This window comes from Vombatus ursinus, unplaced genomic scaffold (assembly GCF_900497805.2).
Source record: "Vombatus ursinus unplaced genomic scaffold, bare-nosed wombat genome assembly UNPS02014825.1, whole genome shotgun sequence".
In the NCBI taxonomy this organism is placed as follows: domain Eukaryota; kingdom Metazoa; phylum Chordata; class Mammalia; order Diprotodontia; family Vombatidae; genus Vombatus; species Vombatus ursinus.
In genome coordinates, this window is record NW_020954603.1 from 5,930,681 (window position 1) to 5,943,042 (window position 12,362).

General features: G+C 48.7%; 1 protein-coding gene across 9 annotated transcripts in view; it reads right to left on the minus strand.

The window, feature by feature from the left end:
• The window catches only part of TUT4 (terminal uridylyl transferase 4), a 57,571-nt gene that overhangs the window by 5,462 nt on the left and 39,747 nt on the right, over positions 1–12,362 (minus strand). For 7 of the 9 annotated variants that reach the window (XM_027837998.1, XM_027837997.1, XM_027837991.1 and 4 more), the window contains 11 exons: positions 11,032–11,135; positions 8,624–8,681; positions 8,436–8,539; positions 8,077–8,166; positions 6,305–6,418; positions 3,484–3,561; positions 3,187–3,364; positions 1,365–1,412; positions 1,195–1,277; positions 927–1,042; positions 193–368 (listed from right to left, as the gene is read on the minus strand). In XM_027837998.1, the coding sequence (XP_027693799.1) occupies positions 193–368; positions 927–1,042; positions 1,195–1,277; positions 1,365–1,412; positions 3,187–3,364; positions 3,484–3,561; positions 6,305–6,418; positions 8,077–8,166; positions 8,436–8,539; positions 8,624–8,681; positions 11,032–11,135 (1,149 nt within the window). The remainder of the gene's footprint in view (positions 1–192; positions 369–926; positions 1,043–1,194; positions 1,278–1,364; positions 1,413–3,186; positions 3,365–3,483; positions 3,562–6,304; positions 6,419–8,076; positions 8,167–8,435; positions 8,540–8,623; positions 8,682–11,031; positions 11,136–12,362) is intronic. The other 2 variants (XM_027837999.1, XM_027837996.1) reach the window with 1 other exon arrangement.

The following is a 12,362-nucleotide window of genomic DNA, read 5'->3' on the forward strand; positions in this document are numbered from 1 at the left end:
GCCTGTCCCCTTTGCACTTTGGAGAGTCACTGCCGTCCTTCTCCCATCCCACGTGGAGACGGGGTCTCCTCTCTCTGTCTTTGGTCCCGTCAGTGTGGAGCACCTCGCAACCAGAGCTGGAGCCCTAACAACGGGGGGACAGGAGCAACCTCCTCCGGCCAGACCGCAGCCTACCTGAGTGCAGACGTTTACCTGCCAGACCGCTGTTCCTCTGCCGCGCTTGTTTGTATTCGGGGCATTCTCTTCTGACGTGTCCCACATCTCCACAGATGAAACATCTTTTCTCTCGAAGCTCTCTGTCTTCGTCCTTCATTTCCTTCTCATCTTCTTTCTCATTCTCTTTCTTTTTCAGCCTAAACAGTAAAGCGCTGATGCCAACAACATTGTATGGATAGGTATTTCTAAGGAGCCTTGGCCAATGGAAAACTAAGCCCAAGTCCACGATCCCCTAACATCTGAGCTACATCCCTAGCTTGTGGTAAATTTCCCCTAACCCAGGTTGCAATGTGAAAGGAAACCTTACAGTTTACTGAGTATATTCACATAAGCAATCAAATAAAGATTCATTCGCTAATCTAGTTAGTTACCAGTTATTCCCCATAGCTCCTTGGCAAGTGTCCTGTACCCCTGGGTTGGGAACCCTGGCTCTGAGGAATCAAAATCTCTGATATTTAATGCAACAGACACAATGATGTTGGGGTGTGTGTGTGTGCATGTGTGTGTGTGCGTGTGTGTGTGTTTGCATGTGTTTGGCAAAGGGTTCATCAGAACAGCCACATTTCCCCTGCTGTACAATACTTCCTCCTTCCCTGCGTCTCCCCAACCCCTTAGCTGCCGCCTGCCCTCACTCTCCCCCACCCCAAGAGTCTTTCTTTTAAATCTCGTTTTTGGCAGCTCAGGTTTCTGCCCAGGGTTTGCTTGCCCACCTCCTCCTCTTAGGACAGTCTTTCATGTAATGTCCAATCTTCCCACACACGCGGCAGCACCGGTCATTGGGAGCCAGCTCTCCATCCGTCAATACTTTAGAATCAAAGAAGTACTCCTAGAAAGAAAACCACGTGCTGATGAACTCTGCCTTCAGAGATGAGGTGAAGGGAGAGGGGGTGGGGGAAGGAGGATGGACGTCCTTCCCATAAACCCAACCTATATGAGACATGCGTGAAAGGATCTGTGATGCCGAGCACAAGGACTTACCGCTTCTCTCCCAACAAGAGGATAAAATGGGGTGCCAAAGAGTTTCCTGCCATTGATAAATGCCTTCATGATGAAATTGGTCACTGGGAAGGAAGAAGAAGGCAGATAAGATGCAAACACTGACATTTCCCTGCTCTACAACCACAGTGCTGATATTATTTAGAACTTACTTTTTCTAGAGACTCCAGCACCAAGGTTATGATTCAAGTCAAAAGGATCTAGAAAAGAAGGATTTCCTTTTTTAAGCACTCTGAACAGAAATCATAATTTTTAGGTGCAACCAACTAAGATAAGCATTCCTTAACATTTACCATCTATCAGAAACCCGGGGACGTAGCAGGTGTCCAGCAGCTCTACGCCCTCCAGTGAAAGAGGGCTCAGCTCGGGCATCTCCTCGGTCCTCACTGACTTCTCCAGAATGTCCCCCTCCCCCTCCAGCTCACATGTGTGTGCCTCCCCCATTAGAATGGAAGCTCCTGGAGGGCAGAGACTGTCTCCTCGCGCCCCCCCCATCTGTATCCCCAGCCTTGGCACAGTTCTTGGCACACAGTCAGTGCTTAGTGCTCACTGACTTACTTACTATCGATCACTCAGTAAAATACAAAGCCATTTCTCCCTGTCTGGACTGTAGCGGGAGGTGGCGCTGCACCCATTCACCAGTCCTCTCCCGCAAAGCTGCTTTTCTCACCACTGCTCTCCCAGTCCCTGGGATTAGGAATTTCCTTCTGCCTAAGAATACCCTTCCCAGCCCATCCCCTGCTGGCCCCCTCCTCTGGGTACAGTAGAATTCCTGCCCCCTAAATGAGAAACTCGCCTTCATTCAGACTCATCTACCTTCTGGCACTCAGCACCGCCCCCTCCCACCTCTCTCACATACGGTCCCCTCCCGCTCCTTATCAAGCCTCCCCCCAGAACAGGCCCTCCTAACTCCTGGCCTGCAACTGCCTCCTTGGGGTCTGTGTGCCTCAAGTCTCTCCCCATTCCGCTACCAACCTGATTTTCCTAACGCGCAGGTCTGACCAGGCTGCCCCGTACTTAATCATTTCCAGAATCAAATATAAAATCCTACTTGGCTTTTGAAGCCTTCACAAACTAGCACTCAATAAATGCACTATGGATTAATTGGGGGGGGTGTACTAGCAGCTTTTGTGGGGTTGGGGGAATATCAACAATTATTACATTAAGAGTTTATTAATCTAAAATGTATAAAAAACAATAAGTTTCTGTCCTCAAGGAACTTACATTCTACAGGAAGAATCTACATGTACCCAGACGATAAACAGGATGATCAGGGGTCAGGGAAGGCACCTGGGCCGAACCTTGACGGTACCTGAGAATTCTAGAAGATAGAAGGGCAGATGGAGGGTGTGCCAGGCATGCATGGCAGCCTGTGCCAAAGCACAAGGAGATACAATAAGGACTCCATGGAATAAGCATTAATGGAATGTACAGAGGGTGAAGTTATTTCAACTTTATTATGTTCTCAGTGGTCTGAGAACACAAGAAACACATGGGATAGTTGAGTGTGTTAGAACTAGCTAAAGCTTTTGAATAATGACAACTTTATCACTGGAAAATGGAAACTGAGGGAGCTCACCGTGGATGGCTCAGATCTTGTTAGTGAACTAAGAGGCTGGGACGCCTTCGGCAAGTGTGAGGAGATGTGGTCTAGGGCCTGGAAAGCTTTGGAAGAGTCCCTGTGGGAAATAAGTGGAGGGCTTCCTACTCTGAGGACCGATTTATTACTGGAAACAAATGCATTAATTTGTCTTAAAAAGTGGGGGAAAGTCTTCACAGAAGGCCCTAATGACACTGTAATACCTAAGAAAGGCTTAAAAGCCTCACTTCAGTTGAACGCACACTGACCACTCCAAGTCCGGCAGGCCCAGGCCAATGATGGAGGCCACACCGGCCTCCCCTGGGGATGCCCCTCTAGGGACCCCCAGAGCTGAGGTGATGTCCAAAGGCCCAGTGAGGCTGCCCAGCAAATACCTTCGATCGCGATGCACTTGGACGTCCACTGTTTCTCAAAAGTCGTCAGCAGCTTCTTCTGCCGGATGCTGATCACATACTCCTTGAAATCAAATTCTTCTGTGTAAAAGCGCAGCAGCCCCAGCCAGAGCTCCCCCAGGGTCTCTGTGTTTTGGCCCAGGGAAGGCAAACGCTTTTTCTGGAGGGAGAGAGAAATTTATGAGGACTGCCCCGCAATGGGGCAGCAGATCTAAGTTAAAATTCTGCATGAACTTACTAGACAAATCCTATCACAAACAAGAGGACAGTGATAGTTACCAGTTCCTCCATGTCATCAAAAAAAAAGGCGTTCCATCCATCCACCATTCGCTGGGGAATTTGTTTTCCATCGAATATCTGCAGCAAACAAACCAATTATTTGGTTATTTCACAGCAGCTTTTTAGTGGGGCGATTGCTAAGCCTGTCCTTTTAACTACTTTAAAGTTATTTCCAAATAATAATAATAGTAGTAATACCTCCTCTAATAAACAGAACAGGACAGTACCAAAAAGTTAATGGATCACATGTACTTGAAAGCTTGTTCATAATGGGCTAAGGACATTTTAACAGGATAAGTGGGTCCAAATATAGGAATACTGCCTATTTAGCCTGAAACCTGGCGTATCAACAACGCTGTGAGGTCAGCAGTCAAAGTGTTGTACCCACCTTACTAAGGAAGAAACAAACGCAGAGGGAAAAGTGACCTGCAAAGTCAGCAGATTTCCCAACATTTCTATGTTCTTGCAAGTACATAACAAAGCCAGAATTTTGGCCCAAATGTCAACTCCAAGTTCAGGCCTCTTAAAAAAGTTTTTGGGGGCAGCTAGGTGGCACAGTGGATAGCGCTCTGGCATTGGAGTCGGGAGAAACTGAGTTCAAATCCGGCCTCAGACATTTGACACTTACTAGCTGTGTGACCCTGGGCAAGTCACTTAACCCCACTGCCTCACCAAAAAAGCTCCCCCCCCCAATTTTTTATGTATCTGTGTGTGTGTCTGTGACACACCACATATATAGTGTGTATGTATATATGAAATTAACAAAAATCTATTTTCTTTCTCTCCTACTTCCCTCCCCCAAATGAAAAAGAATATAAAATCTTCATAAGAGATATGGATAGTTTATCAAAACAAATCCCCACACAGGCCGTCTCTAAAAACCAGGGAAGTCATTCTGTAGCAAATCCATCAATTCTCTATCAGGAGGTGAGCAACAGGGACCACCCTGGATCCTCCAGAAATCATGGCTGGTGCTTGTGGTCACTGGAGTTCTTAAGTCTGCGAAAGCTGTCTGCTTATGGCATGGCATAAACTGTTCTGGTTCTGCTCACTTTACCCACAGTTTTCTTTCTTCCTTTCTCCCTTCTCACAGCCCCACAGTTTCCCATCACATTCAATGACTGTAACTTGTCTGACCCCCTCCCAGCTCATGGGGCACCCCTCTAGTTTCCAGGCCAGCACACAACAGTTGCCATAAATAGTTCTGTTCCTGGGGGTTAGGGTTTCCCTTTTTCTTTGCTCCCCTAGGGCTTAAGGGGCATAGTAGTGGTATTGCTGGGTCCAAGGGGGCACAGTTAGGATTGATAGATTTCTCTTTCCCATACTAGGCTGCCCTTCCTAACAACAGAAAATAACTAGATGAAGGCAAAGTTTCAAGTGAGAAGCACAGGACTGGGACATAGATAACGAGTCAGCACTCGGACAGTCTACGACTGTCATCTCAGGCCTCTCGTAGCTCTAATAGTCTAGGAATCCAGGACTCTAAACAAAGCCTGCCACTTTTTTTTTTTGGTGACGCAACTGGGGTCAAGTGACTTGCCCAAGGTCACACAGCTAGTACGTGTCAAGTGTTTGGTCTGAGGCCAGATTTGAACTCAGGTCCTCCTGACTTCAGGGCCGGTGCTCTAATCACTGCATCACCTAGCTGCCCCAGCCTGCCACTTTTTATGAACAACCTAGCACCCCCTGAACTTTACATATAAATCCAGCAGTTGTTGGGCATGGTAGCAATCCTCGCTGTTCCCTGAGCACAAAGCATCCAGAGGAAAAGGGACCCTGCCAAATGGGGCTTTTCATCTTGCTGCTCAGTCTTAAAGAAGGGGGAGAGGAGAGCGCGCCAGGGGCTGGGACTAACCGGTACACATGGAAATCCTGTGTATTTCTGGCCCGGCACAGACACCCACCAGATGCTTCGCCAGTTGATGATTTCCTACAATTTCCCTAAATAACTCTATTCCTGACCTCCCACGTCCAAGGAACACCCTTCTCTGAAACCAGAACCGGCCACTCCCAGATGCTGGGAGGTGACCAAAAGGACTGATTGCAGAGAGAAAGGCCATCCCTACATCACGATAAAGTGGGACTCCTGATTCACCATCTATGAGGGGACGTGAGTGAAAACAGGCTGCTCCTTTTGTCACAGGCAGCCGTGTGCTTGAGAAGACAGCTCTGGAAAGAATGGTCCCCAGAAAGCTCAGTGTCTCCCAGACTTGAAGGGATGTAATAACTGTCATGGACCAAGGTCTGGACAAGGGATTGTCGGACTGAAACAGCCCGCCTGCCAAAAGCTTTCACTAGGAACAGGCGGGCCACAGAGATCTTGAGTTAGAAAGAAAGATTCAAGGAAAGCTGGGATGGCTAAAATCCCAGCACATGCTGTACATTTTTTTTCTTAATTTAACATTTTGTCCTCAGTAGATATTCTCTGGAATGTTTCGTAGTAGTAACAATGATGATGACAGCTAGCATTGGTAGAGCATTTTAGGGTTTGCTAAGTGCTTTACAAATATCATTTCATCTGATCCTCACAACAACCTAGGTGGGGGGGGTGCTAGTTCCCATTTTGCAGCTAACTGAGGCAGATAGAGGTCAAGTGACTTACCCAGGGTCACATAGCTCTAAATGTCTGAGGCTGGCCATTTAGCTACCTCACTCACTACCTTGGAAAACGTCATAAGAAACTTCAGTGCATCTGTGACAAATGTCATAGACGCCAAGACAGAAAGGTCCCACGGGCCTGAGAAGGGCCTTGTGCTTCCTTCTCGTTCTCTCAGCCAGACCCAAGCCCCCTGCACCTGAATACTCTTCCCCAAACACCCACCTCCTGGAGCACTGGGATCACGGGGGGATCTCTTTGTTGCAGGAAGTACAGCACCATGAGGATATAAGCATAGGAGGACAAACTTCCTCTGGACGCATCACCAATGTCACAGCGCTAAAAAAGCAGGAACCGAAAGTCAGGTGTGAGATCAGACAATGTAATGACCCCCACGGAGGGCCATGAAGCCTGGGAGCTGCTGCGTCGCTCAAAACTCTCCCGCCTCCGAGACGAAGACCCGCAGACCCAGCACGGTTACGGGAGAGTCACACAAAGTCAGGACAGTCAGGACCTGAACCCTGAGCTTCTGACAAAGTTCGGCCTTCCTCTTTAATCTCACTCTGTGGAACATTTTCAGGGACAACGACCTTCTAAGCTCTAAACCTGGAAGTGAATTTTTAGATTTTTCCAAAATGCTTTTGATTACCATGGTCACATTGGTAGGTGGTTCAAAAGGCACACAGTGGGTATAAGCAGGCTGGCAATTTGCAGAAAAGAGGTGGGGTCTGAGCTAAATTTTGGCGAGAGGTATTATCTAAAAGAGTAGAGAGGAGGGAAAAGGCTTGGACAGGACTAGATTGATTCATGGAACCCTCCATGAGCTCTTGTGGACGAGAGAGTGGTGGGAGGTGGGGGGGGGGGGGCTTTCCACAGCTAAGTACCCAGAGCTTAAAGGCAGGAGAGACGCCTGCCCAGGGCACTGAATGCCAAGCACAAGAGTCTCATCTAGACTTCATCCTGTGGGCAGGAAGGAGAGGGAGGGTCAGGTTCACGATCAGGGAGCCATGTGCACAATAGAATGGCCAAGGGAGGCTGATCTTCCCTGCTCCTCCCCGTACCCTGCAGAGGGGGACAGTGGCACATGCCGGCCAAGCCATCATGATAAATGGGATACTCATGGCTCAAAATGGCTAAACCTGGACCTTTCTTCTGAGAAGAGCTCATGAAGGCAGCATGTGCCTGTGGGGCAGTGAGGGCCCTCTCAGGTGTCCCCCTAAGGGCTCCATCACAGGCCCAGAAAGGGCCGGTCTAGTCCAAACAACCTCAACACTGAACAGCTTCCCTCCTCTTGGGGTGGTGCAGATGCCACTGCCATCCCCTTGGAGGAACACAGCCCAATGTACAGAACACAGCCCATCAACAGAAGGGACAGAAACACAGCAAAGGCCAACGGACAAAGAGGCAACAATGCACAAGACTCACACATCAACCCTCCCACGCAAGACAGGACCAAGAAGTACAAACTTCAGCACTTCAATTTAATTTGAAAACACCTCCCGCCCTCAAAGTGTTCATGGGGCGTGGTCAAAATGGAAAAAAAGGGACTAGCTCTGACACAGATGTGTGCGTGTGTGTTAGAGAGAAAAGGAGAGAACAGAAAGGAGGGGAAGAGGGAGTGAGAGGAAAAGAGGAAGGGAGTGAGAGAAAGGGGGAAGAGGGAGTGAGAAGAGAGGAAAAGAGTGAGTGAAAAAGAGGGGGGAGAGAGAGATAAAGGGAGGAAGAGGGAGTAAGAGAAAAAGAGGAAAGGCGTGAGAGAGAGAAAAAGAGGTGGGGGAAGGATGCGGGGGAAGAGTGAGATATCATGAACCAAGAATTTCCTTTCTCTGTTTCCAAGGTCCTTAAACTGCACCACATACCTCAGAAGGGGAGAAACCACTTTGTACCTCACGTGTGAATTCTAAGCGAACTGAAATAAGATCATTTGAGAACACATAGGTCTCCCCAGAGCCCTCAGCATGCTGCCTGCTCCCAAGCCACCCTCCCTGGCTGCCTACCTTGGCGAATACTTTCATGGTATATCCCAAGTACTGCACCCGAGGATCGATAGCTGCATATGTAGCCAGCATTCTCGTATTATGCTGAGCCTGAAAAAAAGCTCTGTGTTTGAAAACATTCCAGCGCGTGCCAAGAGTTCACAGCTCAGAAGCAAACCCAGGCTGTTCAGCACGGGAAGGCTAGTTTTCCAAGTGACAGGGTGGCACAGGCAGGTCCCCTCCGGTGGGGGAACACCTGGTCCTGACAAACACGAGCACATCCAGAGGCAGGCACCGAGGAGGAGGGCATGTGCAAGTGAGCTCTACGAGGGCAGTTCAAAGGGTGACACGACACCAATCTCGAACAAAGAGAAACTCACCAAGGTATTGTATAAGCTGATGTCTCCTTCTAGTCCACTCCGCCTGTGTTCAAATTTGACGATAGGCACTTTGGCAGTAGTTATAGGCAAGATGTTTTTTAAACCTAATAAATAAAGCAGGACTTCAGTGTGTATCATTTTCACGATGCAAACAACACACACGCAGAGCCAACATTTAAAACACATACCTGGATGTCGCTTAAGAATTTTTGCCAAACCTTCAATTATTTCCTTACAATTCAATTTCTAAAAAGACAAAACAAAAAATGATAAATAATTAATGTTTAACATTGGGGTTCTGTTCATCCAGACCACCCCAATGTACTGATTCAGTGTGGACAATACTGAGCTCCAACGTCTAACTCTGATGTCGTAGTGTCTGGGCAAAAGCCCATTCAGCTGGGGCGCGAATGGAGTAAGTACTCTATTTCCGTTCCGTCCCTCGGTTTTGAGAAAGCGAGAGGCAGCACGGGGTGGCAGACAGAGCACCGAACTAGTAGTCAGGAAAACTGGGTCCCAGGCCTGGCTGCAATATTACCTAGCTATCCAATGACAGGAAACAACATATGACCACAGGCATCTAAGGCCACTTCTCTGTGCCTCAGTCTGTAGGTTTCTCATCTGTGAAATGGGGTCAGCACTGCCTGTCCAAGAAGGGCAGTTGGGCAGCATCCAGGAGGACAGCCTGGGTGTCGGCCTGACCAGATGCCAGTGCCGTCTCAGAGAAGAACAGCCAGGGAGCCGTGAACAGGTCCCTTACTCTCTCGGCACCCCTAGGCAGCCCGCTAAGATTGTAAGTTCCCTACACAAACAGAATCTTGCCCCAAATCCCTCTGCCTCCTGCCTTCCTTAGAGCCCCCCTGCTGGCACCTCTCTGAGAAGGCCTCCAATGCACCCTGGATTCATGCATTCATAGTTGCTGGCACACTGAGTTCACTCCCAGCAGACGGGGACTGTGGCTTTGCCTTTCTCTGCTCCTCTCAGAGGCAGAGAGTAAGCACTTACTAATGCTTGCTGACACACACACGTGCATCCATCCATCCACACTCACAGAGAGAGGGGCAGCCCTAAGACCCCAGGGAGGGCACAGGGAGATTTGGGATGAGGAACCACCCCCAAGTCCCTCGGAGCAGCGCCTTCTCTGTAGCACAGTCTGGGAGAGGGGCTGGAGCACTGAGATGTTAAGGGACGTCCTGAGGGTCACCCCGCCAGGGGGTGGCAGAACACAGGTCTTCCTGGCTCGAAGGCCAGGGCAGCTTTCTGCACAATCCCTGGGGTGCTTCCATCTGCCTGCATACTCTGTGTGCATATGGTTATTTAGGCTCTGACACATCCCAGCACGTACCGAGCCCAACAATCTCCAGCCTTAAAATGGATGCTGCAGAGATCACCTGCTCCAACCTGTACCCATTGACTGAGGCCCTACTATGTGCCAGGCACGGTGCACTAGGCCTCTGCCTGGACCTCCAGGGAACGAACCACTGACCAAGGCACATATCCTACTTCTGGCCAACTCAGTCACAGGACAGCCTGATCCTTCAAAGCATGTGAGATCCTTGACGCCTGAAAAACCTCTTGGAATCCACCAATCCTCAAAGTCACTGCCAGGCACAGGAGACCTCTGGTGCTATGAACAGGCTAACTGGCCTTCCACACCACAAGCTGCTATGCTGGGGAGTGGGGTCCCCCCGACGGTTCTGGTACCTGGGAGCCCCGGAGCAAGAAGAGCTCACCCGCATCACCATAAATTTCTACAAGCTATCTGTTTTAAAATGAGCCAGTTTTCTCTTTTCTTATTCATGAGATCACAGGACCATCCCCAGAAAGACTCGAAGACTGCCCGGCTCCTCACCCTCTGATGAATATTTGTTCTAGCAATTCAGGTTTCACCAGATGTGAAAGCAGCACCCAGGACAGTGAAACCAAGCAGCAACAAACCTACTGCCCCAGCTGTTCTCTCTCCTCCATAATGAATTCGCTCATTCTCCAGCAGAACTCTGTACGGACAATTTTCCCTTTCCCTTAGCTTTGCTTTAGAAAGCAAACACAGAAATAGTGACTAAAAATACATTACATTTTCTGTTAACCAAAAATAGCTCGGATTACAATCTTTTCTGGGATAAAAAAACCAAACCCAAGGTCCCCTCTGCCGACTCCTTCCATTTCATGATATGCATGGGAAAGAGGCTGCCCAGAAGTGGGCGGATGTGGAATCCACTGCAACCCTGCAGCTTCTCCACAGAATAGGGAGCAGCTCCTCAGGACCCGATGAAAGAAGGAGGCGGTAGTGAGCACCCCCACAGAAGACTGACCCGATGGCCCCATCTCCTGAGGAGTGGCCCTCCCCATTTGGCAGGATCAGCAGGTGCCAGCAGAAGGAGTAGTTTTCCTCATGGAATGTGTATACTGGACGTCTTTCCTCTCATTAGATAACGAGCTTCCTGAGAACCAGGCCTGTCGTGTTAGGGCATCTTTATCCAGCCTCAGTGAATCGCACACCATGGGAATTTAACAAATGTTTCCTGAATTCTCTTGAATGGATGGATACAAAAGCTTCTTACAGCAATACCAACTGCCCTACAATATTCAGCATTACCTCAGCATTTTCATGGCCATCGAGCGTCATGCAGATGTCAAGATCGCTGTCGCGGAATCCAAATCCATTCTTCGAGGAACCAAATAAGCAAAGTCTGGCCTTTTCTGATCAAAAGAAGAAACCAAAATGCATAAGGGCAGTTTCCAGTTGCTCCAAAAAGTGGGATTAACGGGGAGAACTGAGCGAAATTCTCGTATAACAAAGGGCAGCAGAACCCAGAGAGAGGCCGTCAGGCCTGAGATGGAAATTGAACGAGAAATCATGAAGTTACGAACAGGCCATGTCCAAAGTGGGTTTTTAAGCTCTCTTTTAGATGGACAGATCAGAACGGTGTAATGAAGGCCGGCTGTGAAGGCTGAGTTTGCTCCTATGCCTCCTGTTCCTCAGTGGGACCGGGAGAGAGGAAAGAGCTGTCTTTTGCAGCCTACACCAGAGGGGAGGGAATGCCAGGCCCCACAGAGCAGCACTAATTGATAATTTAGTTGAGATCATTACCAACCAGCTCATGTGCACCTTGGGAAACTGGCTAAAAGGGAGGGCTTGGTGACATTCTAGGGTGGGCTGCTCAGCACTACTTCACTGGGGTTCCTCGAGCTACAAAGGTTCCCACAAGGGCTCTGTGCCCTCTACAAGGCACGGTGGCAGAGCACGGAGGGCATATGCTGGACCTGAATCACTGTGTAGATTGTATGAACTCCTCCAGGAAGCCTCCTCAGATTGCTCCAGCCAGAAGATGACCTTCCCTACTCCATCAAAACCTCATGCCACGAGGACCTCTCTTATAATTAAGTATCTGCTGTACATATCTCTCCTCCCAATTAGCTCCTGGGGGGCAGAGATTACCTTTTTTTCATTTCTGCATACTGCTGGCAGGGAATAAGGACTTTGGCAATGGATTTTTGAAACATGCGGCTCGTACCTACTGTCTTGAAAAAAATTCTACCAAAGAAAACCAAAGATTTAAGTTGAGGTTGTTTCTGGATGACAAATTGCATTTTTTTGACAGACTACTTTCTTTCTTTGAAAAAAATCATCATAAACTTGATCCTACTAGCAACTCAACTACTCATGTAGAATTGAGGGCTCACCTTTGACAAGTTAACCCTCCATTTTTACTGAGGCTTGAAAGTCACTGGTTTACTAAACATCACCCTGGTAAACCAAGGGCGAATTTCTCCCTAAAGTAAGCAATGTATTTCACAGAAACTGTTTATCAGCAGGGTGAGGGTCCTCACTCAGGGCTGCCTCCATTCCATCAAAGAACGAGAGCTGGGAGGGCTCTAAGAGACTCTGGACTACTGGCCAAGGTTGTGCAGCCCATACAAGCACAG